The sequence below is a fragment of the Canis lupus genome, chromosome 8 (genome assembly GCF_048164855.1).
Source record: "Canis lupus baileyi chromosome 8, mCanLup2.hap1, whole genome shotgun sequence".
In the NCBI taxonomy this organism is placed as follows: domain Eukaryota; kingdom Metazoa; phylum Chordata; class Mammalia; order Carnivora; family Canidae; genus Canis; species Canis lupus.
Window position 1 is genome coordinate 46,299,804 of NC_132845.1, and position 27,909 is coordinate 46,327,712.

At 53.4% G+C, this 27,909-nt stretch overlaps 1 protein-coding gene across 1 annotated transcript in view; it reads right to left on the reverse strand.

Moving 5' to 3' along the window:
* LOC140638442 (uncharacterized) overlaps positions 1-27,909 on the reverse strand; it is a 143,636-nt gene that overhangs the window by 96,497 nt on the left and 19,230 nt on the right. The window contains exons 9-23 of the mRNA XM_072835805.1: positions 26,506-26,609; positions 24,080-24,245; positions 21,351-21,536; positions 21,063-21,215; positions 19,459-19,603; positions 17,190-17,348; positions 16,531-16,655; positions 13,358-13,552; positions 10,776-10,931; positions 9,924-10,108; positions 8,848-9,030; positions 8,046-8,137; positions 5,983-6,146; positions 4,095-4,254; positions 3,886-3,965 (exon numbers count right to left, since the gene is read on the reverse strand). Of these exons, the coding sequence (XP_072691906.1) occupies positions 3,886-3,965; positions 4,095-4,254; positions 5,983-6,146; positions 8,046-8,137; positions 8,848-9,030; positions 9,924-10,108; positions 10,776-10,931; positions 13,358-13,552; positions 16,531-16,655; positions 17,190-17,348; positions 19,459-19,603; positions 21,063-21,215; positions 21,351-21,536; positions 24,080-24,245; positions 26,506-26,609 (2,253 nt within the window). The remainder of the gene's footprint in view (positions 1-3,885; positions 3,966-4,094; positions 4,255-5,982; positions 6,147-8,045; positions 8,138-8,847; positions 9,031-9,923; positions 10,109-10,775; positions 10,932-13,357; positions 13,553-16,530; positions 16,656-17,189; positions 17,349-19,458; positions 19,604-21,062; positions 21,216-21,350; positions 21,537-24,079; positions 24,246-26,505; positions 26,610-27,909) is intronic.

Consider the following 27,909-nt stretch of genomic DNA (forward strand, 5'->3'; position numbering starts at 1 on the left):
GTGTGGGGTGGGGGCTTGGCCGGCAGGCCTGGCTCTGCCCACGAGAACTGAGACTGGACACAGGACAGAGCTTAGCTGACGGGCCCTGGGCTGGTCCTTCTCCCAGTTCTTACACTTGCTCTTTATCCAGGTAGGTAGTCCAGGGAGTAAGTTCAGGTGTAAATGCGAAGGACTCGTCCCCTTCACCCCTTGCTCTCAGCAGCCAGCTCCGGGCCAGCCCTCCCTGCAGAATACTCTGGAACCTGACCCCTTGGGCCACCCCCACCCCCACCCTGGCTTGAGCCCTGGCCATCAGCACCTGTGTCACTGCAATGTCCTCCTGCCAGCTGTCCAGGCTCCCACCTTGGCCCTGACGTCTCTTCTCCACCCAGCTACCAGAGTGACCCCTTTGAGACAACGTAGGATCCTACACTCCCGTCTTCCTCGGAGTAAAAGTCCACCCAAAGGACACGTGGACAGTCCAAGACACACTACGTCACCGCACTGGAGAATCCCTAAGCAACGGCAACTGTCATCCCTAACAGCTGCTCCCAACTGTAGACCAACCCAACAGACCTCTGCTGACCGCCAGCTGATCTCTTTACCCCAAAGACGTAAAAATGACCTCACCGCTCCCCGACTATCCACTATTTTATATGCTCTCTAAATCCTGTTCTGCCTTTGTTCTTCAATAGTCACAATTTGCTCTCTTCTGACTCCTTGTTGGCAAAGCCTTATGGGATCTGTCCCCTGGCTCCTCTGTCCCCTCTCCTATTCTGCTCCAAACACAGGAGCCGGCGTGCTGTTCTATTAACACTCTGGGCACAACTCACCTCAGGACCTTTGCACATGCTTCACCCTTTACCTAGAATCTCTTCCCCCAGAGAACCACACGGCTCTCTCCTGCACGTCCTTCTCGCCTTGGCTAAGAGTTATCCTCTCAATCAGGCTTCCCTTCTCATCCTATTTAAAATTAAAGCCAACACTATACGTTGGCAAATTGAATTTACGTAAAATTTAAAAAATAAATAAATAAAACTAGAGCCAACCCCCAGACCCTTCTCATATGACTTCAGATCCCTGTGCCCCAGCTCAAGGATTTCCTTTTCCTTTCTCACCCATCAACTGAACAATTTGCTTGATTATGTCACTTATCATCTCCCACTACAACGTAAGCTCCAAGAGGAGAAAACTGTGCGTGTCTCTCACTGAGCTGCCTTCCGAGTACCTGGCACATTGCAGGTGCTTGATAACTAGTTGTTGGGGGAAAATAAAAATGAAGACACTGAAAAATAACAGGTTTGCATTCCCTCCTTAGGCTCCTCATCTCCCTCAGTGGCAGGCGCTGGGCCCAGCTTCTTGTGCGTCCTCAAGAGAGCTGAGGCTTTAGAGGAAGCCCCTCTCCCCTGACATTTGGTCTTCTCCCCAGCAAGGGCAGGAAAGACCTGTATGAGTCTGTGTGTGTGTGTGCATACGTGCACATGCGTGTGCACGAGCCTACATTTGCAGGCTCCCTCTTGCTTTTCACAAAAACAGATACAGGCTCTCCACTCCAGCCTGCTTCTCTCACTTAAAGGGGGGTCTCGGGGATGGTTTTCTGTTGTTTGTCTCAGAGGCTGCTTGGTGGGAGCAAAGTGCAGCCCGTGAATAGGATGATCATGGAGCATTTCATCCAAACCAGGACACTTAGCAGCAGTTGAAGGGCACACTAGTCACGGTGAGCCAGGTGGATGGTAAACCGGGGCTCCCCGGGGTGGGGGGGCAGCCTGAGACTTCGGGATGCCCTGCCCCCACCCACCCGGGGCGGGGAAGAAGCACAGAACCCCACTGCGCTCCTCTAGGCCATTCTTAAACCCCACAAACTCTGAGCTGAGTTGAACCCTGCTCCGCTGCTTTGTCTTCCTGAGCTCCTCTGCCTTGGTCCTCATCTCCTGCAGGCTTGCTGAGAGCCCACGGCCACCCATCGCCTCCTGAGAAGAAGCTTTGGAAGGTTCCAGAACCCTGCTGTTACCATTGCTATAATGAGTCTGATGCAGCTCAGACTGGAGGTTCTCTGAAAGCAAATGTTTGCAGGCTGCAGACAGCCCTCTGGAGAGGGGAGAGCAGCAGGAAGGTCTGCAGGGAAGTGGAGGCAATTAGCACTTGTGCATTTAGCAAACAACCAGAGGCGGCTGGCAGGCTCCTGGGAGTTTCCAAAATGATCTGTAGCCTCCTCGGAAGCCAGGCAGCTGGGGCCCTAGGAGGAAGGCGCTCTCCCCCGACACTTGGTGCTCTCCTCACTCGGGGAAGGAAGCGGATCGGGGAGTGGACAGTGTGTTTTTGCAGAGAAATCCCAGCCCCCCCGCTGCAGACTCCCAGTGCCAGGCCTGAGCAGGCCCTGGAGACCGAGGCCAGACCCACTGCCACCGGTGCCCAGGTGTGCTGCGTGGCAGGTGCAAGTCTAAAACCGCTCGTTTTGTGCTTGTGCAAGTCCCAGACCTGGGACTAGACCTGAATGCTAGATGGAAGGTCTAAAGCCTCTCTTCGGCAGGAGGGACAGACAGACACAAAGCTTTCGTACAACCACAGAGAATTCAATGGCCCTGCTGAGTAGTTTCCAAGAGAAAAACCCATGCGCCCTCTGCTCTGGGAATTCCACTGCTAAGAATTTATCTGTGAAGAATCCCACGCAAAAAAACTCTAAGAGTGGCTGGCTCTGGGGAGGGGTGGCAGGGGGAGCTTTTCATTTGAGACCCATGCTGACCAACAGAACTTTCTGCAAGGAGGGAAGTGTTCTTAGAAAGTGGTTAGTGCCACTGCAGAAGGGAGGGTTTCTCTTTTTTTATTTTTTATTTTTTAATTTTTTTTATTTTTGAGGGTTTCTCTTTAATTTGGATTTATTTAAATAGGCACGTGTGGGGGTGGCTATGGTTCAGGACACTCGGTTCAGTACCTTTTCATATCTTTTGAACTCTGAATTATTTAAATAAGTGTATCATTTTTTTTTATAACAAAGGAAAATGTAAATTGTACCAGCATGTGCTGGTATGAAAAGTTTGCCAGGATGGATTTTTAAGTAGAAAAAGAAAGAAAAGTGCCAACAAAGAATGGGGTATGATCTTTTCAGGCAACATCAACAGATACAAAAATGAAACTCAAAGTAAAAGGTGTTGTCAAATCTATAACATTATGGGTTGAATTACGTCCCCTCAAAAGGTGCTGAAGACCTAACCATGAGCCTCTGTGCAGGGCACCTCATTTGGAAATAGGGTCTTTGCAAATGGTCAAGTTAACATAAGGTCCCTGAGGGTGGACCCTGGTCCAGTATGACTGGTGTCCTTATAAATACAGGAAATTCGGACCCAGACAGAGGAAGACAATGTGAAGACATGGGAAAAAGATGCTACAAACCAAGGAACGTTTGAGGCCACCAGAAGTGAGGAGAAAAGCATGGAAAGTCTCCCTCCCAACCTCCAAAGGAACCACCCCTGCCAATACCTTGATTTGGGACTTCTTGCCTCCAGAGCTGTGCGAGAGAAATTTCTGGTGTTTCAGCCACCCAATTTAGGTCGAGTAGCCCTGAGGAACTAACACAGACTGCCTGGGGCTCACACTGCCATTTCTTCTGGAAATTTGGGGAGTAGCATGTTTTCACTTGTGCCTTTCCCCTGAGTTTCAAGCATGCTCCTGTATTACTGAGATTATCCATTTTTTGACATCTATGGTAATAAGATTCAAGCCCACTTTTTTCTTCTCTATACGTTTCTGAGCACCAAGAGGTCATAAATGTTATGGCAGGTGTAGGGGAAGAACCACGGACACATCAATGGTGATGTCAACTCTCAAGCAGGGCCCGTGGGACCGAGGCCAGAAGAGCCCAGATGGTGGCAGGTGCCAACACGAGAAACCGGAGGATGGGGAGCAAACCTTGATGTAGTAGACGTCCCTGTCATCCAGAATCAGCTCCAGGTGACCGACGCGGGTACTCTGGAGAGTCTCGATCTTTCCTGGGGTCACAAAACAATAGTTGAGGGACCAAGGTTTAACTTCCACCCCCGAGTTCCCCAGGGGACAACATCCCACCAGGTTCCTGATCTCTAAGCCCCATTGATGACCACGGCGGGACCCCTTATTACCATCCAGCTGCACTTTCTTCCTGGGATGCTGAAGCTTGAGCCGGAACTTCCCCTGGGGTGCGCTGTAGCTCACGTCTACCCCGACATCCCTGGGCACGTCTGACTCGGGCGTGCCCATGAAGAGGTGAGCTGAAGCTTCCAGAGGGAGCCAGCTGTCCTTCTGGAAACACGGGGGACCTCTCAGTCTTGACCTCATCCAGCTCCAAAGGCTCTCCCCTCTTCCCGAGAGAAGACCCTCATCCCCACCACCCAAAAACATGAGTCCTTAGGCACCTCCTCGATCTCGCAAGACAAGAACCAAACCGGGAGTTTGGAGATCTCAAGCAGTACATGGAGAAAAGCAAAGTCCTGCAGGACAACTGGGGACCGCATAGACAGGGTCTCAGTTTGCCCGGCATGGCACACGCCATGGCCACCCTGCACAGACCCCCTCGGATCCCTTAAGCCCTCTACGTGCCTACATCTCAGCCTTTACATGCTTTGCAGGTAACACCTGGTACCCGGGCCTCCAGAAGGTTGCCCTCCTGTATGAACTCAAGAGAGTGAAAAAATACCCAGCACCTCAGCCTCAAGGGGACCTCACTCCGAGACGTAGCCCATGCTCCCGGGACCAGGCAGGGGATACTTCACCTGACACCCCCCACACCACACCCTCAGTTCTTCCCCTTGCCAGGCTAACTTCTCCACCCTCTCACTGGGTCCTCCGGGGGCCATTTCTTAACCAATCACTTTTACCTAAATCCTTGGCTTAGGTCTGCTTCAAGGAAAACACAGCCTAGGACCCAGGCCCCCTTTGAGACCTTGTCCCAATGTACATTCTTACACAACCAATAAAGGGTCACTACTGTGTATGAGGCTAGTTGAGGCGATAGAGTTTTAGATGCACAAAGACCCACATCTTCGTGACACCTGAATTCTAGACGGAGAGCACAGGGCCATCAGACACAAATATAGACGGTGTGGCAGCTGGGGATGGGTACTCTGCTGACCAACTCAGGGGGATAAGGGGTCAGACAGGGTGGTCAGGGAACGCTGCCTCTGAGGGGGTGGTGTTTCAGATAATGAAGGAAATGAGAGAGAGAGAGAGAGCCAGGTGGTTGTCTGGAAACGAGTGTTCCAGGCAGAGGAAACAGCCAGTGCAAAGGTCCTGGGGCATTAAAAAGGGGGGGGGGGGAAAGGTGCTGGTAAGATGGGTAGAGAATCAGAGAGACGGGGCAGAAAGCCCAGCAGGTCAGGTTGTCCTCAGAGTGATAGGAGCCACTGAAGAGCAGAGGAGGGACAAGATCATTTTAGGATTCCAGTAGACCCATCTGGCTGCTGGGTGGCTCAGCTGGTTACGCATCCAACTCTTGATTTCGGCTCAGGTCATGCGTGATCTCGGGGTTGTGAGGTGGGGCCCCAAGTTGGGCTCTGCACAGGGCATGAAGCCTGCTCAACATTCTCTCTCTCTCCCTCAGCTCCCATTACCCCTCCCTCTCTGAACAAGCAAACAAACAAAAAACACAAACCAAAAAAACCCAAACAGAACGCAAAAAACAAAAAACCATAAAAGTGACCTAAAGGGAATAAACATGGTGCTATTAGAGCAGGTAACAAAAGAACATGACCACTTTGGGGTAATGAAGGCAGGCTTCATTGAGCAGGCGACCCCTGAACGGACAGGTGAAGACTGATTCAGAGTTAACAAGCCACAGGGCCACAGACAGAGGATCAGCATGTGCAAGGGTCCTGAGGCAGGAGGGAGACCGCGGCTGGACCAACCCAGCCCAACAGCCCCAGAGAGGAACAACAATGTCCTCACGAGCCTGATCCCAGGGTAGACGACCTAAGGAGACCCACCCCTTGGCTGGGAAAGAGGGGGCCATTCCTGGGTGGAAGATAAGCCTACCTGGGGGTGGAAGGTATAGGCAGCTTCCAGAAGGTATTGCTGGAGGCCCCGATCCTGCTTCTTCAGTGTCACAGCCGCAGACACAGGCCCTGAGAGCAGGTAGGGCTGGCCAGCTGCCGGCCAGGTGACTTCTGTGCACAGCTGCCAGCCCCAGGTGTGGGACGCTGTGGAAAAGGGTGAGCAGACGGCCCTGGTCAGCTGCCAGAGAATGCCAGGCAGGCACCCAGGGCCACTCACCCAGCAAAGAAAACACTTCTGCATTTCCTTCTGAGAACCAGTACCGTGTAGACCAGGGTCCCGCAACCCCAGACGCCCCTGCCCTACCGGGCTGGGTAGGTCTGTGTGCTGGGAGCCATCTCGGAGGATGCTGGCCAGCAGAGCGGGGCCACACTTGCTGCACGTCAGTGGCAACCCCAGCAACAGTGGTGACAACCCAGATGGCTCCAGACATTGCCGAAGGGCCCCGGGAGGGGGCAAAACCGCCTCCGCTGGAGGACCCCTGGTATAGACCGTAAGAGTGAGAGGCAGCGGTGCACAGAAGGCGGGCTCCAGGGCAAGACCGCCTGATTCCTAATTCCAGCTCTGCCACTTTCCAGCTGTGTGGCCTTGGGCAGATTACTCAACAGCTCTGTGCCTCAGTGTTCTCACCTATAAACCGGGACCGGTAACAGTTCCTGCCTCACGGTATAGCTGGGAGGACCGGCAGGTCTGTTTAGGACAGCGCCCCGCCTAAAGGAGTCAACTCATGGGGCACCTGGGAGGCTCAGCAGTTGAGTGTCTGCATGATCCCGGGGTCCTGGGATCGAGTCCCGCATTGGGTTCCCCGCAGGGAGCCTGCTTCTCCCTCTGCCTGTGTCTCTGCTTTTCTCTGTATCTCTCATGAATAAATAAAATCTTAAAAAAAAAAGGAGCCAATTCATTTAGATGGGCCCCTCCCCCACCTTACTCAAAAAAAGTGACACCTGCAAGATCCACTACTGTTCAGTGCATTTCCTTCCCATCTTTTTTTCATTTTTAAAAAAGATTTATTTATTTATTCATGATAGACATAGAAAGAGAGAGAGAGAGAGAAGGGGCAGTGACACAGGAGGAGGGAGAAGCAGGCTCCATGCCGGGAGCCTGACGTGGGACTCGATCCTGGGACTCCAGGATCGCGCCCTGGGCCAAAGGCAGGCGCCAAACCGCTGAGCCACACAGGGATCCCCTTTTTTTCCAATTTTTGTTGCCCCTTCACTGATGTTATTATCAAAGAATTTTCTAGTATTATTAAAATATCTCCTTCATTACAGGGTTTTAAAGTTACAGGATATCTCAGGTGGTTCACGAAACCAGAAGTTGGAGAATTCTTTTTTTTTTTTTCTAGAAATGGCCAAATAGGAAATACCTGGTGCGTTGCCGATCACAGGGTCTGTCACAACTACTCAGCTCTGCCGCGCGTGGATTGACCAAAGCAGCCAAAGACGACCGGTAAGCAAATGGGCGTGGCCATGTACCAATAAAACTTTATTGCTGGCCGATGCAACATGAATTTCACCAATTTTTCACATGTGAAATATTCTTTGATTACTTTTCAACCATTGGAAAAGGTCACAACCTAGGCACAGCTTGCAAGCCCTTGTAACGAGCCGTTCACCAACACCGGATAACTGAGCCGCTTCGTGGGGTTTTTTGCCCTTGCAGATAATCTCTGCACACAGCACATTTTTTTTATTTTTTATTTTTTTAAGATTTTATTTATTTATTCATAGACAGAGAGAGAGGCAGAGACACAGGTGGAGGGAGAAGCAGGCTCCATGCAGGGAGCCCGACGTGGGACTTGATCCCAGGTCTCCAGGATCACACCCCAGGCTGCAGGCAGCGCCAAACCGCTGCGCCACCAGGGCTGCCCCACAATGCATTTTAAAGTGATTTTGGTTTATTTTCATAGGATAGAGTTCTAGAAGCAGAATCAAAGGAGGAGTATAAATTTAGGCAGAAGAGCTACTCTAGCATCTGGAGCTGGCATGGCCCCCACATGCCCAGCTTGGGAGAGCATGGCAAGGACCCCCCCTCGCCCCACCTACCTTTCTCGTCAGTACAGGACTGGGCCCCAGAAGGGCTGTGAACATCACTGAGGCTCCTCACGCCATCCCCAGTGACGAGATACAGCTTGGAGCTGTGTGGGGAAAGAGCAAAGTCCCAGACAAGTCATTTCCATCCATTCGCTGGACAAATGTGCCTTGAAACATGAACAGAACAGGCCTTGGGGGGACTCGCCCATAGCACTCGGTGACAAGTACCACAAGAAACCTGAATGGGGGTGGCACAGGGTCTGTCTCGGGGAAAGGCCTCCCTTAGCTGGCAGGGTAGGCGGGGAGTCTCTGCAGAGGTGAATAGGTGAGTAGAGACTCAAAGAATGAGAAGGAGCCAGCATTCTAGACAGAGGGAACAGCAGGTACAAAGGTCCTCGGGTGGGAATGAAGTGGCCACTTTTGGAGAACGAAAAAGAAGGGTGGTTCGAGGGGGTCAGGGTGGAGGGAGAGGGAATGAGTGGAGGGCAGGAGGTAGGAGAAACAAACAGGTGACAGGTGACAGGAGCCCCATGAGGAAGGACGATCATGTAGACCTGGGTTATCCTAGAACCAACAGAGGGTTTTAAACAGGTGGGAGGGGACTGGGGTGACATGACTTGACATCTTAAAGGACCCCACTCATAGGCACAAACACAGGCTCATGCTCACACACACGGGCAATCATGCACACGTGCTCACAGGTGCTCACAGACACCCACACTCACAGACGCATGTGTGCAAGCCCTCGAGCTACGCCCATGCCCACATCCACCCCTGCTGCACCTGCTCCCTCTCGCTGGTGCAGGATGCCCACCTGAAGCTGAGCAGCTCCACAGCCTCCTCGGGGGTGTTCAGGTGCACGTGGAGGTCCCGGCCCTTCCTCGCCTCAATCCCACCATCCAGGCTGGCAGTGCCACGGACGCTGGTCACCCACCGCAGCCCGGCCTGCCCCAGGGTGCCCACTGTGCCCATCTGCGCTGAGATCTGGAGCAGGGCACTGCGGGGGTGGGGGGGAGGGAGATACATGCCGTCTGTATCCTGCAGGCCCCAGGTGACCGCAAACACAGTGCCCACTTGCTCCCCACCCCAGCGCTTCTCGGCAGTCCTGAGCCAGAGCAGCGCCTGCACCGTGGTCATCACCAACCATGTACTCTGCGTGCACTTGGCACTTCATGCATGGTCCATCCGGGCCTTGCCATCATTGGCCTCGACTCACAGATGCAGACCCAGGCACACCTGCTTGGGTCCCAAGGCTGGGATCGGGGCAGCAGGACTGGGCCCCAGGCTGTCTGACCCCAGCTGGGGCCTTCATGCCAAAGAGCGGCCAGCGCAGGAGGCCCACACTTCCCACGTCGGATCCAGAAACCACAGATAGGCCGGCTGAGTGGGGACAGTCACCCTGCAGGCCCTGGGCCCACTCCAGAATCAAACCGAGCACCGAACAGATGCTGCCCACACCGTGTGGCCTGGACCCACAGCGCACCTGCCTGGAGCCTGTTCTCTGAACCATCAGTGGGAATGAGAAGAGTGTCCCTCTCATGGGTGGTTACATGGGTTCACTAGAGTTGGAGCCCATAGATCTTAAATGGTCTCCCCTCTCCCCTCCCCTCGGAGGCCGAGTGGAACAGAGGGAAGCATGGGCCGTGGCCGAACACTAGAATGTTCTTAGACACATGATGTTGCCTCATTGAGCCTTGGTCTTCTCAGAGCTGCCCAGCATCTTCTCAGTCTCTTGGCACAGAAAACAATCACAGGAGCTGGTACGATGGGTGGTCTGCAGGGCAGGGATCCCCTCCAGCCCATGCTGACAGCCCTGCTCTCTGCAGCCCTCTGTAGGGGGAGGCCCCCGCCCACCCACCTCCCTCCTCCAGCTCCGAGAAGCCAGCTAACCTGGGCTTGACATAACCATTCACGGAGAAATCCAGGTGCTGCTGGAAGTCGGCAGTCCCCCGGACTCGGACGCCGATGGCAGCCGAGGCATTTAGGGTCAGCCGGGCTGGAAGGCCAGACACGGTGGGGAAGGTGAGCTCCTGCGTGGCCAGGTTCAGCCTCCGGTTCACCTGTACCTCCTGTCCCTGCAGCCACAGAACCGTAATGATGCAGGTGACAGCCCCGGGCATGGATCCTCACACAGGGTGGGGCGGGGAGAGGAAGGGACATGAACATCATCCCTTGTTTCCAGCTGAGAAAACTGAGCCCACAAACAGATGAGATCACCTGGCCAAACCTACATAGGTAGAAACAGGTGGAGCTGAGTTCAAGTCCAGTTAGTTTACTATGGAAAAGGGTCAGTGGTCCGGGATCCAGGGTGAGTCAGGTAAGGAGGAATGTGAGCCCTGAGCACGATGCAGAGCACTTAGCACATGCCAGGTGCATTCTAAACATTTGGTTGCATTTTTCTTTTCTTTTTTCTTTTTTTTTTTCTTTTTCTTTTCTTTTTTTTTTTTTTTTTTACTGCATTAGGTCATTTAGAACAACCGCCCCATAAAGTAGCTGCTGCTTTTGTTACTATCACTATTGTCATGCTATGGTGCCCATTTCACAGATGCACAAACCGAGGCCATGACAAGCATTGGCTCCCCCGCAGGTGAGAGGCGGGGCCATGATTTGAACTTGGGCAGCCTGGCCCGAAATACCACGGTCATAAGTCTGGAAAGTACCTTAGTACTTTCCCCCCAAAACATTGAAGGAAACCCCACAGGGCCGGCAGAGCGGGCTGGGGCTGAGCCCAGCCGGAGGTACCTTCAGGAGTTTGGCTGCCAGCTCGGCCAGGTGCAAGGACTGGCGTTTCACGTGGCTCCCCATCACCCCGCAGTTCACATAGCTCAGCTCGTGCCCGAACACCTTCACACTCAGCTCACACCGCAGCGCCCGCCGCTCCGCGCGCCTCCGGGCCACCTGAGGGGGGGACCAGGCTGGTGACAGGAGCAGGTCTAGTGCCTGGACACAGGTGGGGGACCAGGGGGACCAGAAGGGCAAGGACAAGGGCTTTCAGCATCCGGAATGTGACTTGCAAAACTCGTGGCCTGCAAGCAAAACCACAGATGTGTCTTCCCTGACCCGCGCTACTACCCAATGCCCAGGGCAGCGTGTCGGGGGGGTGAGTGTTCTCAAGATCTTTTTATTTTAGAATAATCTTAGATTTACAGAAAAGTTGCAAAGATGGTACAGAGAGCTCCCCCACATCCCTCACGCTGTCTCCACCGGTGGCGACTTCCACGGCCAGGGCGCGGGCAAGGCGGAGAAGCCAACACGGACATACCAAACTGCAGACATTCAGATTTCACCGGTGTTTCCATTCCGGGTCTCCCTCAGGTTCCAGGACCCAATTCAGGCAGCACATGCCATGAGCTTGCCCCATCTCTCCTGTCTCCTCAGTCTGTGACCATTTGTCTATCTTCAGATTTTTCACGGTGCATATTTTTTAAAAATTGGATTTGTTTCCAATATTTAAAAATTAGGAGAGTGAATGGGTGATGGGCACTGGGGGTTATTCTGTATGTTAGTAAATTGAACACCAATAAAAAAAAAAAAATTAGGAGACTGGGGCAGCCTGGGTGGCTCAGCGGTTTAGCACCGCTTTCAGCCCAGGTATGACCCTAGAGACCCGGGATCGAGTCACACGTCGGGCTCCCTGCATAGAACCTGCTTCTCCCTCTGCCTGTGTCTCTCTACCTCTCTCTCTCTCTCTGTGTGTGTCTCTCATGGATAAATAAATAAAATCTTTTTTTAAAAATAAATAAATAAAAATTAGGAGACTACATATGAAATCCGAGTCCTCTGGCTTCTTGAAAAAGAGAACTATTGGCCTCCCCCCGCCCACCCCACATCACCACCACAAGGGCCAATAAGAAACCAGAGCTGAACGGTGGCCACCACTTCTAACTAAATCATGCGTTTCTCCCACCTGCCACAGCCTCCACCGCTCCCTATCGGCTCCCCAACACTGAGGCCAAGTACTGTTGCCACTATCACTGTGCTTCCGCTAAATAGATCTTGCAATATGAGTCTCCATCCCAAGTGTGAAAATAACAAAAAGGATGTAGATTAAGATTTTATTTATTTATTGAGAGAGAGAGAGTAAAAAGGTGCCAGCAATCTTGGTGTCATGTCCATCCATGGGAGAAAAGTCACATAAAATATAATTCCCCACCCACAGAATGGGTATTAAAGGATCCCACAGCCCATCAACTCTATTCCTGGGTATGTGCCCAGCAGAAAGGCGCACGTGCATTCACCAGAAAGACACGTGCAAGAATGTTGGTAGCGCTATGGGCGATAAGTTAGAAACAGGAAACTATCCAAAAGTCTACCAAAAGTAGGATGGATAAGGACATTCTAGCAGGTTCAGATCATGGAACGCTACACAGCAAGGAGCATGAGCAAAGTGTGAAAATATAGAACCATGTGGATGGATCTCATTCAAGCAAGAGAGAAGCTAGACACACACACACACACACACACACACACACACACAATGTCACAAGCAGCATTATTCACACTCGCTAAAGGGTGGCAACAATTTGCAACAGAATGTCCCCCAGCAGGTGGATGGATGAACACAGTGTAGCCTATCCAGCCTTCAAGAGGGATACAGCACTGATCTGTGCTACACCAGCGAGTCCCCAAACAGGAGGCTCAGTGAGAGAAGCCAGACACCATAGGTCACATGTGTCTGATTCCGTGTCTGTGAAATGTCCAGGACAGGAAAATCCATAGAGACCCAAAGCAGATCAGTGGTTGCCATGGGCCGGGGGAAGACGGGATGGGGAGTGACTGTTACTGGGGATGGGGTCTCCCTTGGGGCCATGACAATGTTTGGGAACTAGATAGAAGTGATGGTTGCACGTCACTAGGAATGTGCACTTATAGGTCAAAACTTATCAAATTGTGTAATTAAACACATGCTACTCATTACTAGACCTGGGACAGAGCTGATTTTTTAAAAAGTAGAACTAACCAGGGCAGTTAGGAGGCCGATTCATGATCACCCTTGGTTAGGGTGGGTAGACCAGAAGGGGGAGGACAGGGGGCCTCTGGGGTGCCGATAATGCTCTGGGCACTGATTCTAAGAATGCGTTCTGGTGGTGGAAACACGCTTAGGGCTTGCATGATTTTCTAATTGTAGGTGATGCTTTGATCAAGACTTTTTCACTATAAGGCAGGCTAACAGCTGACTACTCGGCTCTGGACCAGTACTTGTGTCTGGGGAGGGAGGGCAGGGTCAGAATTCATTGACACCTGAGTCCGCAGGCCAAAAGCTCGGGCTGGTGAAGGGTGGGAGCAGGGTGGGTGCAGGTACCTCCCCCCAACCCCCGCCTTACCTTCTGCTGCAGGTCTCTCATCTTTCTGGACCTTTCTTCTGGACAGTCAGGTTTGGCTGCCTGTGCTGAGGGCCCTGGGTCTGGCTCTGAGGACTTCTCCGGCTGGCCCTCTCTCTCCTCTTCCTGCCCCCACAATGACTTCCCGCCCAACAGCCTGTGGATGATTTTCTCTGCATTTTCCAGGCGGAGGCCAAGCTGGGAAGAGACGCCAGGGCTCATGGAGGAGAAGCTCGGTCACATGGGTGATCCAGAGCTGCAGAGCAGGGGGCTCAAATGGGGGAAATGGGGGCAGCAGCCTTGGGCAGGGTACTCTGGGCTCCCCAGGGTTCACCTGGACCCAAGCAAAGGGGTACCACCTTTTCAAATCGTCAAGTTCCACATTTGCTGGGCAGATTTCCCACAGCAAAAATTCTTACTGATTCTTTAGGGCCTGGTTCACCTGTCACCACCTCTGGGAAGTCTTTCCTCAATTCCCACATCACTGCCTTCCCACATTCTCCTTCCTCTGAGAGTCCAGCACAGAAATTCTAGGTCACACTCAGATGCTGTCATCTGTGTGTCTCCCTTGCAAGATGCTGAGAGCTCCATGGGAGCAGGGACCCATGTCTCATTCACTAGGTATGCTGAAGGCCTCGGTAATGGGTTAACTTTGTGTTTATTTGACTAGGCCATGGGGTGCTGAGATATTTGGTTACACATAATTGTGGGTGTTTCTATGAGACTGTTTCTAGATAAATATAACATTTTTTTTATTTATTTGAGAGAAAGAGTATGCATGTGCGGTGGGGAGGAGTAGAGAGAGAGAGAGAAAGAGAGAATTTTAAGCAGACTCCATGCTGAGCACAGAGCCTGACACAGGGCTCCATCTCAACACCCTGGGATCATGTCCTGAGCCAAAACCAAGAGTTGGAATGCTTAACCGATTGAGTCACCTGGACTCTCCTGAATTCAACATTTAAATCAATAAACTGAGTCAAGCAGAGTGCCTTCCATAATGCATGTGGACCACATCCAATCAGTCGAAGGCATGAGTCATACAAAAGGCAGACTCTCCCCCCAACTACAGTGTAATTCCTCCTGACTGCCTCTGAGCTGGGACATCATTTTTCTTTTCCTACCTTCCGCTGAAACTGAAACATCAGCTCTCTCCAGCTCTCAAACCTCCAGGCTGAAACTATACTACTGGCTCTTAGGCCTTCAGAGTCAGACTAGAACTACACCATCGACTTTTCTGGGTCTCCAGCTTGCTGACCACAGATCTTGGGACCTGTCAGCCTCCATAATTGTGTGAGCCAATTCCTTACAATAAATCTCTTTCTAGATATAATACACGCTGCTGGTTCTATTTCTCTGGAGAAGCCTAATACAGCTGGCCTGGTTTGTTCTCAAAATTTGATGGATGAATGAGTCCTTCTTTCTGTCCCTCCTTCCTTCCATCTGTCCATCCATCCACCCATCTGTTTAGTCACTCTTTAATCCTTCCCATCTATCCATCTATCCATCCATCCATCCATCCATCCATCCATCCATCCATCCATCCTTTTATCCTTCCAGCCACCTTCCCTTCTTCCCTTCTTCTTTACATCTACTGTGCTTCCATCATTCCACCCAGATGTCTCCAAGAGCATTTGTCCAGAAGTCACCAGCAGGTCAGCCATTGGCAGATCTAAGCTCATGCCCCTAGCTGGCAATATTTGGACAAACTCCCTGTTCTCCATAAATTAGAAGGGGTCAGGACAGGGCACAGAGAGCACCCTCCCTCAGACAAGTCTCGGGGGCCTGGGAAATGGAAGGAAATGGAAGGGCCCCAAGGTAATCCATTACACTTAAGTTTGCTGGACATAGAACCTCAGAGATACCCCTTTTTCTGTTGCTGCACCCCCACAATCCATTCTTCATGCAACGGCAAGAATGTTCAAATCATGGGCAGCCCTGGTGGCGCAGCGGTTTAGTGCCGCCTGCAGCCCAGGGTGTGATCCTGGGGGCCCAGGATCGAGTCCCACGTCAGGCTCCCTGCATGGAGCCTGCTTCTCCCTCTGACTGTGTCTCTCCCTCTCTCTCTATCGCTCATGAATAAATAAATAAATTTTAAAAAAAGAATGTTCAAATCATGTCACATCACTCTCCAGCTTAAAACTTTCCTATGACGTAGTCCTGATCCTCTCTGCCCTCCCATCTTACCTCTCTCCTCACTCCCTGGTCTACTTCTGCTTCTTGGGACACATCAAGTCCTTTCTTGTCACAGGACCTTTGCACATCCTGGTGCCCCTGCCTGGAAGGTTCTTACCTCAGCTCTTCACTAGGTTGCTCATGCTCCTTCTTCAGATCACAGCTCAAACTTCATCTTCCTGAACACAACACTTAATGTTGCTGTTGTTTTATCAATATGTACTCGTTTCTTATCTACCTTTCTGGACAGGGATCAGGTCTTTCTTGTTGACTGTCATATTCTCAGAACCTAGCACAGCACCTGGCACATGTCAGGTTAGAAGACAGATATTTGTACAATGGTGAGTGGGTGGATAAGTGTGGGTGGATGGATGGATGGGTGGGGAAGAGGGTAGGTGGAGAGAGGGTATAATGGCACATTCATGAATAGATGGAGAAGGATGACGGATGGATGGAAAGACAGACGGATGAATGGGAGGATGGATGGATGGATGGATGGATGGATGGATGGATGGATGGATGGGGGTTGTACGTATGTGTAGATATATGTAGGGATGGATATGTGGATAGATACATGAGTACATGGGTGCACAGCGGTGTGTGTGGATCACTAGAATAGATGAATAGATGCAGGGGTGAGAGGTTGATGGGGAAATGGGTGGGGAGCTACATAAATGGATGGATGGGGGTGGGTAGATGATGCATGAAGGTAGATGGATATACAGCTATATTGATGGCTGGGTGACGGATGGACAAATGGCTGGGTAGGCAGCTGGCTGGCTGGGAGAATAGGTGAATGGATGGGTAGGTGAGATGGCAGATAGAGAGATGGGTGGGAAGGTACAGAGATTAGTGAGATAAAAGAGATGGATGAGAGGGAGGGATGGGATGGATGGATGGATGAGTGGGTAGATGGATGGAGGAGTGGATCAATACAGACAAGAGGTGGATGGGATCATTTCTGGCCCCGAGTCTAGAAAAGACTATGGCAGGCCCTCTCTTACCTCCAGGAGGTTGAAGCCATGACCTAGGGCATGGATGGTCAGGTTAGTCATGGCAAAACGGGGGAGAAAGGAGGCTGGAGAAAAGAGAAGGGTCCGCTCCAGGTTCATTCCCAGACTGCCAGACACTAGGAGAAGAGAGGGGATCAGTACCCTCCCTACCCCTCACCACCAGGATCTGAACACTGAGGGGCTATAGATTGAGACAGGGCAAGACGTGGTGTGTCCTCTCCAGCAGGACACGTGTCTCAGCCTTAAGCCTCATCAAGGGCAAAGGGAAGGCCAGGAGGGTCACAGATGTACCCACACCTGCTGGCAGGCAGAGAGGGGGCAGCCAGAGAACCCCACTTTCTACCCCCAGACTTCCGGAGTGGCTGAGGTTGTTTAGGTGCCTAGGCTAGAACACTGTTTCCTTCTGGATGCTCTGTTTCATCCTGATAAAGGAGGTGACAGCTTCGGCTGGGTGCTAATCTCCTTGTAACACAGGGAAGAAAGTTCTCCAATTCACAGGCAGGCAATGGAATCGATGCTGATTTACATATGAACAGGTGACATTTGGGAAAAAGCATCTCTAATCCACGTGTCCTCAAGAGTTAGAGCTCCCAGGTCCCCAAGGCTTCCTGGCTCCAGAGCAAGACAGAGGCCACCTAGGAAGGCCATACCTGAGCGGAAGGTGACATCAGAATAGGATGAGTGTTTCCAGGTCTCTGGCTGGAACTCCTGGCTCAGGATGTCCTCAGGGAGGGCCTCCTGGAGAGCTCGCTTCAGAGGGTCATCAGTTTCCAGCAGCTGCATCAGGTGACTCCACACAAAGGAGCCCACTGGAGTCCAGTCATGGCCAGCAGGGAGGGGAGGGAAGAGGAGGTGGGGGACAGATGGATCTGGAGCTGGCACAGCCCGGAGAAAACAGCCCCCTGAGCCCTTCTCCTGAGTCCTGCTATTTCTACACACCAGGGGCTTCTCTGGAGCTTAGTTATCCACATTTTCTTCCAGAAACAGTGGCCCCAGCACTGACTTAATGGGACTTAGGAATCTAGCCTGTGCACAGCTTTCTGAGGTGCCTTCCTGAAGGGAAAAGAGGCACCATAGGGAAAGCTCTGGCTTCACAGACCCAAGTCTGAATCTCAGTTCCACCACTCAGGAGCTGTGTGACCTCTGGATGGTTACTCTACTTCTCTGAGGATTAGTTTCCTCATCTGTAAAATAAAATAGCAACCCATCTTCCAGGCCTGTTTGTGCAGACCAATCAAGACAAAGCCTGGACCCAAAGACCTGAGTATCTTTCAGGGTTGGGAAAATGGTGACATGCAATTCGTGAAGGGGACCCTCTCAGGCTCTCTGGAGGGGTAAAAAATCAAAAGAGAGCACTGACAGGAAAGAGTCCAATAAGGGATATTAGAGTCTAACTGGGAACCCCCAAACCTCTCAGGCTCTCAGGATGCCCAACAGAGAGATTCTAGAGCAACTCACCAAGGAACAAAGTGGAGTCTGTCTTTCGTTCCTATTGGGCAACACACAGGCCTGTTATACCCAGGGCCTCCATCGAGGCTGAGCCCTTTGGCTGGTTCCCTAGTGATGGGGCTTGGCTCAGTGGCCTGTTTGATGCAAAACAGCCCCCTCTCCTCCTATCTCACACACATCTCACTCCATCCCTGAAACAGCCAACAAACAGTTGCATCTTCAAGCAGTACCAATTCTTTAGAAGGTAATTCAGCAACATCACTTTGACATGTGTACACCCTTTAAATTGGCTGTCTGTCCTCTGGGGAGATTATCCTATGGCTAGATTAGCACAAGGGCCCAAAGGCGGATATGCAGGGAAGTTCCTTCTTGCCGGTTGTTTCTCATAGCAAAAACCCAGAAATGACTGAAATGCCCATCAGTGGGGACTGGTAAAATGGATTATGGTACAAGGTCCTAGTAGCATATCATGCAGCAGTACATAAGGGTCCACATGCTCTGATGTGGAAAGAGCCCCCAGAAACATCAAAGACAAAAGCAAGGAGCACAATAGCAAGTGTAACATGATTCTGAGATGCTGTTGTTTAGGAGCTACATGGACAAGCTCGTCTACGCACTACAAGTTCAGTTGGGATGTACAAGAGAACTGTTCCCAGGGAATGCCCTCGGGAAATGGGACTTAAGGGCCAGGGGAAGAAGAAGGTGGGCTTTTATTTTCCACTTCTACTTTCCTGTCTGCTCTGAAACTTGCGTTTCTAAATGCAATGCGTATTCTAAACAGCCACACATGCAACACTTAAGATGCTCTCAATATCTGTGTGTATTAACTCATTTTATGCTCCCTGTATGAGGGAGGTGGTATTATCATCCCCATTTCACAGATATAGAAATAGAGGCTCAGAAAGGTTTAGCAACCTGTTCAAAGGCATGCATACTTCAACAAAGAAGTAGTTGAGCTGAGATTTGAACCCAGGCTGTCAGGCTCCAGACACTCAACTCACTGAGCATGGAAAAGATTTTTGAAAAATCAGTTGATCTTATTTTCTAAAGTTTTGCTTTTAAGTTCAGGAAAACTATGGCCAGAGGCTCCTGTTTAAAGGAAACTCCTTGACCTCAGAAGGGATCTGAGATTTGCAGATACTATCCTTCCTCTGTCTCTGGTCTCCCAGGTACTAGGTCAGGAAGTGACCAGAGCTACCAGGGAAGCCAGTGACATCCAGTCCTTTTTACAGATGAGGAAACGGAGGAGCAGAGAGGAGAAGCAATTGGTCTGAGGTCATCCAACTGACATACACATGAGGTGGGGGGCACACAAGGCCACTTGTTCAGGTGGTATGGCAATAAACGGAGAACAGGAACGGGTTAGGAGAGTATCTAGGAGACAGAGCAAGAGCATGCTCCCAAACCCCTGCACCCACCAGGAAGCTCCGGGCCAGCCCCACATCCCTTCCTCCAGCTGCCACTGCTCACCCTGGGTGGACTGCTCGCTTGCCTGGGTGCGCCGCACCTGGGCAAACACCTCTTCACCAGGGCATCTCATCAGGGCCAGGTAGGCGTTGATGCGGATCTCAGCGTCCTCCTCCGGATTTTGGTAGAGACGGGAAAGCACAGATCGCTGGCTTGGGCAGAGAGAAGGCCATCATCTGGAGCCCATCCACCTCCACCTGCCTCTACCCTGGAGCATGACATCCCCCAAGCTGCTCTGGCTCCAGCAGATGGCCCTGCTGCCTTGTCCCAGCTCTCACAAAATTCCACCCCAGGAGGCCTCTCCAACCCTCTCACCTGTGGGCAGGTTATGGGAGACGGTAGGGTCACCGCTAAACCCATCCTCCCCCAGCCCCAGCCCAGAGGCTCACCAATCTCCACAGGTAACAACAGGTAAATAGATGGGTATGGCTGCATTCCAACACAACTTTATTTATAAAAACAGCTCGGTGCCTGACACACAGGAGGTATTCTCTAGAGGGCTTGGCTTGCCCTGGCCCCTTCCTAAACAAGCCACCTCCCTCCCCCTGTGACTTTCTCCCTCAGCACTTGCTGCTTTCCTTCATAGCACAGCCACCCACCCATCTACTCTTGCGGAGATATTTACTGAGCACCTACTATGTGCCCGGCACTGTGCTAGGTGACAGGAGCAAAACAAGCCCCACTCCTGTCCACCTGAAGCTCACCTACTCGTGCCAGGAGACTGACAGCAAACAAGGTTAAGATGTGAAATATAGATCCCATTAGGTGGTAAATACTAAAAGAGGAAAGGATTATGTGGAAAAGCCCAGGGGGACCCCAGAGTGAAAGTGATTTTTAAACAAAAACCTGCAGAAGGTAAAGAAGTGAAGCCTGGGGATGCCCAGGGGAAGCACATCCCAGGAAGAGAGAATAGCATGTTCAAAGGGCCTGTGGCAAAAGTGGGCCTGGAGTGTTCGAGGAACTAGAGGCAGCCCAGTGTGGCTGGAGAGCCAGGGTGGGGTGAGGGAAGTAGGAGATGGAGCCACGAGGTGTTAAGTGGGCCCGTGGTCAGAGCACACGGGCCTGCTCTGTCACTCTAAGGACTTTGGCTTTGACCTACAGTCGTAGGGGAGCGACTAGTCCAGTGATCAGCAACCTTTTTTGGCAAAGGGACACATGGTAAATTTTTCTGGCTTTGTGAGCCATGCACTCTCCTGCCACTGCTCAGTTCTGCAGTTGTAGCAAGACAGCAGCCCCAGGCAACACATAAATGAGCGGGAGCAGCTGCATTCTAGCAAAGTGCTGTGTACAAAACAGCCAGCGAGGATGTGGCCTGTGGTCCAAAGCCTGCAAACCCCGGAACTAGAGCGTTTGCAGCACAGGACGGCTTCTATACGGTTTGCAACCATAGGCTTGTTTGTGCGTTTGGTCGCTAAGTAATGCCTCCCACCAGAGACAGGCTCCGCGACATCAGAGACCTGACACCTATTCACACGAGGGCCCAGTGCATAGTAGGAGCTCAGTATACCTATGATGAATGAATGAACAAAGAAGTGAATTAGCAAACGGTGGTTCGAGAGCCACGGCCACCCAATCGTAACCCCAGCGAATGACATGCAGGAGCTCACGTTTGCAGAGCAGGGGATCCTCCGGAAGGCCTGGATGGCCCCCAGGCGGACCTCAGGGGGGCAGCCCCTCTGAGACGCGCAGGTGCTCAGTGTGGGGCTGAGAGCTGTGGCCGCCAGGCCCGCGTTGCCAATCGCCTTCAGCACAAGCCGGAGCTGGAACGAGATGGCAAAAGGGCCTTCAGGCCTGGGGAGGGGGGTGCTCAGCCCACCCACCCACGCAGCAGTGGGCTCCCCTGCATGGCTCGGGCCCCACCATGGGGCTGCACCTGGGATGCCGCTCATCCTCACCTGGTCAGCGTCCGAGGGCTCCTGGAAGGTGCAGTTGGCACCCAAGGCCTGTCCCAGGGTCCTCACGAGGGAGCCGACACCAGGCAGCTGTCCACAGGGCCCGTCCAGGGAGGCACAGAGGTTGTGCACCAGGGCCGAGATACCAAGGAAGGCGGTGGGGCTGGCCCCCGAGGTGTGCAGGAGCGGCTGGGGACAGAAACCGGCCCCCACCTGAGCCACCTGAGCCACCCTTCAGAGGCTTTGCCATGTACAGATGGGCCTGCACCCTGGTGCACACAGATTCCTAAAAAATCCAGAGGCCTGGGCTGGGCCCCCCACCCTGAGAGTCTGTAGGAACCGGTGTGTGGTGGGATCTGTCCACCGGGCACTCTCGAAAGCACCCAGGCGGCCCTCTCTGTGTATCCAGGAGGGAGGACTGTGCCATTGGGCTGACACGTGACAAGCGCAGGACAACTGATGATGTCTGAAAACAGTCTGGGCTGTCACAACGGAGAAACAGACCTGCTGGCATCCAGCAGGCCAAGACCAGGGACACTGCTGACGGCACTCTAATAACACAGGACAGCCCCAGGTGTCAACAGCGCCAAGGATGAGAACCCCCGGGGCTCACCAGTTTGGAGGAGCAAGGTGGGGGTGGTGAGGTCCTCTGAGCAGAACACGGCAGAGTGGCCAGAGGTGTTGGAGTAAATGGTTAGCAACCACTCCCCCCGCCACCCACCCGGGGGGAAACAAAAGTCCTCACGGGTAACATTTGCCAAGTTCTGTGGTGCAAATGCTCCCACACAGTGCTCGCCACTCGCTCGCTGCAGGAAGAGCCCCCCTGAGCGGGGAGTGGCTGTCATGTGGCAGGTGCACGTCCACCGTAAAATAAGCCCAAGGGCAGGGATGCGGCGCCGCAGCAGAATTAGGCAGTAGGTCTCGATCAGGGCTTTTAATGTTATTTCTCTACCTGCAGGCTTAGATAATCTTTCATAATAGCTGTGTTCTATGGCCAGCTCCAAAACGGCCTGAAAAGTCAACTCTCCTTACACCTGCCCCGCCTTCGGGCACATGCTGGGGTCCGCTGGGTCTGTCCCTGAGGAGCAGGAGACCCCGGCCCTCCTCTGGGGGCCAGACTGCACTCCCCATCCGGCTCAGGTGGCAGTGGCAGCAGCAGCTGGGCCCAGGCTGAGTCAGATCAGGGGCCCACCCCAGGTGCTCGTGCTCGACAGGGCGCCGCCCCGATCCTCAGCCACCCCTACACCAGGGTGCAGGAGCCTTCTCCTCTTCCACTCCCCACCCCTTCCAGGCTGCAAAAAAGCAACCTGCATTGCCAGCACTTGCCCGGCACATACCTGGCACACGCCTGGCACACCCCCAGCACTCATGCATCCTTGTGGACTGGACAAGAGAACGAGCGAACCAGTCCAGACAGGTGCAAGCCCTGGTCTGGAGGGCAAGTGAGGCAGGTGAAGGAGATCCTGGCCTCTGTGAGCCGAGGGACCCCACTGGCTCTGCTCACCCCGTCTCCCTGACATAGTCACAGCAGCAATACCAGCCCCGTGCATGTCACTTGGCACACATCCCAACAACGCATGAATCCACAGAGTCTCCCTATGTGTTACCCCTACCACATAGATGGAGAAACGAGGCACAGAAATTCAAGTGGTTGGCTGAAGGTCAAAGGGGCAGAGCTGGGATTGAATCTGGGAGTCTAGAACGGGAGTCTGCACACTTAGTCACCTCTCTTGTACAGAACAAACAAAGGGGGGGGGCAGGGAGGGAGGGCCGGTCTCCAGGAGACTGAGCCTGCCAGCCCTGACTCAGCCCTGAGAGTCCCGGAGAGGCTAGCATTGCAGGTAGCCAGAGTGTCACCTGCCAGGCCATGAAGCGTGGGCAATGCCCCTGGCGACCCAGCCCAGGCCCCGCCTGCTGAGCCGAGCCAACCACACAGCCAACCCCAGAGTCAGGGGTCAGGGGTCAGGGGTGAGCGCTCCCTACCCTCTGCCTGCCCAGAGAGTGAGCCCCAGCCTGACCAACACAAGAGACCCAAAGATCCTGCTGGCGAGGCAGGGGTCTCTGCTGCTCCCGGGGACCCTGGCTGGCCCATCACCGGCGTGCTCACCCCTGTTCCCTGCGATGTCCTCTGAATCCCCACCCGCTGCCAGCCTGGCACAGCAGGGTGAGGAGCAACAAGTGATGGTGCCCCCAGAGCGAGTGAGGACACAGCCCGTGGAGGAGGAGGGAGCACCCGCCTCTCCCCAGGCGAGCTGCCCGGCCTCTGTGGACCTCAGTTTCCTGCAACACGGATGCCCTCAAAGCCCCTCGGTCCCAGAGGCAGGCTCACGGTTACCCAGGACCGCTGGGTTGTTAGAAACCCTTGGCCCACCGTCACACACGGTTCTTGGCCTCAAGACTCGGTAGACGTATTTGTTTCCGATAATGGGAACAGCTCTCACTTACGAGGCTCAGACTCGGTGCCAGACCCCAGGAGAATCGGTTTGCACACATCCTCCTGCATCTTACCACCAGCCCAGGAGGGAGGCACCGGTTCCCTTCCCGTCAATCAGATCAGAAAACGGGCCCAGAGAGGTTAGGTCACTTGCTCAGAATCACACTGCTGAGACTCGAACCCAAGACCTCTCTGTGCTGGTGCAAAGCCCCGATCAAAGCAGGTCACCCCCGGTGTGCAATCAGCAGCCAAGTGGGGAAGGGATGACAGGGGCCCAGGTGGGGAGCGGGGGGCTCACCAGCAGCATGTGGACCATGGCATCCGTGGGCTGCGGGATGAAGGCCAGCGACCAGAGCCAGGCTTCCGTCTGGTCCACCTCCACCTCCCCGGACACGATGAGGTCCTTCATGAGGCCCACACAGGGCTCGGTGCCACAGGAGGGCAGGGCGTCCACCAGCGGCTGCCTGAGGTGGAGGGACACCGAGGGACGTCACAGAGGCGGCCCGCATGTCCTGAGCACCTTCCAGGCCTCACCTGGAGGCCGACTCAGGTCATCCCGGGGACGCCAGGAGGCTCCAGGCAGCACGACGGGCACGTGTCCAACATCACACGCCTCAGAAGGGGCTGGGCCTGGGACCCGGGCAGCCTGGCTTTTAGGGTCCACGGGGACAACGGCAGCCCAGTCCAAACCCTGCCAGGTCCGCCCGCCCAGGAAACCCGCAGCTTCGGGCAACACGAGCCCTGTCCACTGTTCTGCTAAAACCTGCCACGGTCATGAAGGAGGGGCAAGGACCCCGGCACCGAACCAGAACCACCCACTGGCAGGTTGCTGCTTGTGCCCTCAGCCCCAGGTCAACATCAGGCCTCTGCTTTTCTTTTCTTTTTCAAGATTCCAGAAAGGTTCAGAAGCTCAGAAGACATTCTCAACCTTTATACAACAGTAGCTCTGAGTGGGGACAGAACCGAACGGGAGGTGGGTTCCCGGGTCACAGCAGAAACGAGAGGCGCCATGAACCAGCAGGGTGCACAGCTGTGGGTGCAAGGGGCCACCCCCACCCTGGTGAGGGATACCCGTGACTGCAGATGGTCAGACCCCCACCCCGACCCACATACACACCCTCTGCCCATAAACAGTCTCTGGCCTCAGCTTGCTCATCTGGGGAATGGGAATGCCGATGTACAAGCCCCCTCACCCCCAACATGCCCGAGAGTCCTTGGAAACACAGAGGTCACTTCCTCTCAGCAGCATCCTACCCGTTCTTTCCACCCCTCACCCTCGCACCTCCTCTTTTCCCTATAGTTTTGGGCCCTGGGGACCTCGGTCTGGCCAGAAGCAGAGGCGGCAGCAGGGGCAAGAGAACTCGAAGAGCATGTGTCTTCTCAGAAAGTCCTGGGCTTGGGATGAGCCTCCCCACCTCCCTGACTCCCAACATCTATTTGGACAGCGGAGACACGGGCTTGTAGGAAAGCTTAGGGTAGCAGGTGGGGTATGTCCCCGGGAAACAGGCAATTCCCTCTGAAGACTCCAGGCCCTTTTCTACAGGAGACATAATTAAACTGTGCCTAAGTCAAACATCACATATTTAAGCCCAGAGGTACTGGATGGAGAAGCAGAGACCACTGGGGTTCAAATCCCAACTCTGCTGTGTGACTTTGGGCCAGTTTCCTAACTGCTCTGTGCTTTGACTTCCTGCCACAAATGTAAAGTAGGAACATGATAAAGCCACCTACCCCACGAGGTCCTTGTGGGGGTTAAACCGGGGAATACAGGGGCGCCTGGGTGGCTCAGTCGGTTAAGCATCTGACTTCTGATTTCAGCTCAGGTCCTGATCTCAGGGTTGTGAGATCAAGTCCCATGTCGGGCTCCATGCTCAGCGTGGAACCTGCTTGAGGTTCTCGCCCTCTGCCCCTCCCCCTCCCCATGCACTGTCTGTCTGTCTCTCTCTAATAATCAGTCTTTAAAAAATAAAAGTAAAAGAGAGGGTTTCAGAAGATGATGAAGCATCTTAGCCATTAGGTTTTGCAGTCAGTCAATTAGACATTTGGTAATGCTGATTTTGCACTCCTTTTTTTTTTTTTTTTTTTTTTTCCTTTCGTATTTTGGAGCTGATAACTTTTTGGAGACCTTTTCAGGAGCCTTTGAGAAAGTCACGCCTCCGGATCTCTCAGGGTCCTGAAGAGCGGCTAGATTTTGGGAAGGAACCGCAAGCTTCCCCTCTGCACAGCCCTGAGCTCACGAAGCTCCTTGGAGACACCCCCTAACCCCCCGGCTCCCCGGTGGACCCCGGGGTCTCTATATACACCCCCCCTTGCTGGCCCCACATCAGCAGCATCCAGGTGGTGGGATCCCAGCCTGGCCGACACCCCCACCTATGGTTAGAGGGGTACCCAAGGCACATTGGAATGCTAATTCCAGCTCTCCGCAAGAGGGTCCCAGTCAGGGAGGGAACAATGCCTGTATTTATACTGCGGGGCCTTTCAGCTTTAGTCCCAAGAGGGCTCGGTCCGTGGGAACCTCCGAGCTCCCCGCTTAATCACCTTCTTGGCAGCCATCCCCAGACTGAAAGACAAGTCAATATCCCAGGGATGAGAGGAGATGCGATATCACCATCCACCCCTCAGTGGGGACCTGGGACACTGTCAAGACCACCCAGCCCCACCAGGACCGCCAACCAGCTCCTGGTCCCCTCCCCACCTCCCACGTCCCTGCAGGAAGGTCCTTACCAGTTGTCCCGGCATTTAAAGGAAGATTGTCGCCACAGGGCCAACAGCTCATCTGGGGAGAGGCCCTGGAGCTCAGACACCAGTGTCAGGAACAGTTCTGCAGCCTGGGAATCAGAGGGAGTCAGCATGAGAGACTAGGCAACCTGGGGGGGGGGGGGGGGTAGCGGGGGGACCCCAGGGTTATCTCAGCCATTTCCCTGCCTTCAGACAGGACTGCAAACAGAATGCATTAGCATTTTCCACTTAAGGTAGCTCTTTTTTTTAAAGTTATCTATCTATCTATCTATCTATCTATCTATCTATCTATCTATCTATCTCTCTATCTATCTATCTATGACACAGAGGCAGAGACCCAGGCAGAGGGAGAAGCAGGCTCCCTGCGGGGAGCCCAATGTGGGACTCGGTCCCAGGGCTCCAGGGTCACACCCTGAGCCAAAGGCAGAGGCTCAACCACTGAGCCACCCAGGCGCCCCTCCACCTAAGGTATCCTAAGACCCGACGAAATGAGGCCATGTAGCTGGACTTCTCTCCACGGAATCCCTGGCACACAGTCCACCCCCTTTTTAAATTCTTTATCAAGTATTCATTGAGCACCAACTACGTGCTAGGCTCTGTGCTCGGAGCCAGACAGGATACCTGCACTTGTGGGCTTTACACTCTAGTAAAAGCTCAGTAAGTGTTCACGTGGCCACGACCTAGATATTACAGGGGTCTTAGCATATTTCATACAGTTAGTGAGGTGACCATCTTTTTTGTCATTTTTAATGCGCAAATAGGTAAATGAGAGAAAAAAGAAAAAAGTAAATGTTCTTCAGAAGTATGAGCAGTGATGGCTAATAATGGGTGGTTTGCAGGCTCCGAGCCTTGTCTGTAGGCCTGACCAGCACAGCCTCTGAGTGTCCAAATATGCACAAGGACATGAAGGACTGTATTCAAGAGCACGCACTCCTTAGGCTTCAGCAGATACTTGGTTTGGTCCTGGCTCCCTGCTGGCAGCCCCCACGCTGCCCCCAGGCTTGGGCCAAGGCCAGGACTGGGCCTCACACCCACACCTGGCTGACCAGGGGTCCTCTGGTGCTGGGAGCACCCTGCCTACCCTTGGGCTACCCTTGGCCTGCTGTTACTTCTTCACACAGGGCCCACAGGCCAGGCCCCTGTGTTTGGGGGCGGGGGTGGGGGTGACTGCCACTGTCATGACTGGCCCCAACTGCCATGAGCCATAAAGACGCTCTGTCACCCCAGCTTGGGGCAGCCATCCCGGGGCCCCTCCATTCCAGGATTGCTGCCTGCCTTCTGGATGGGCTCAGATCTGTTTCCCTCCACCTGGGGGCTGCCTTTCCCCAGCAACACCCACAATTCTCTGGGCCTAGACACGCACACTTTTGAGCCCCCCAGCAAGTATGC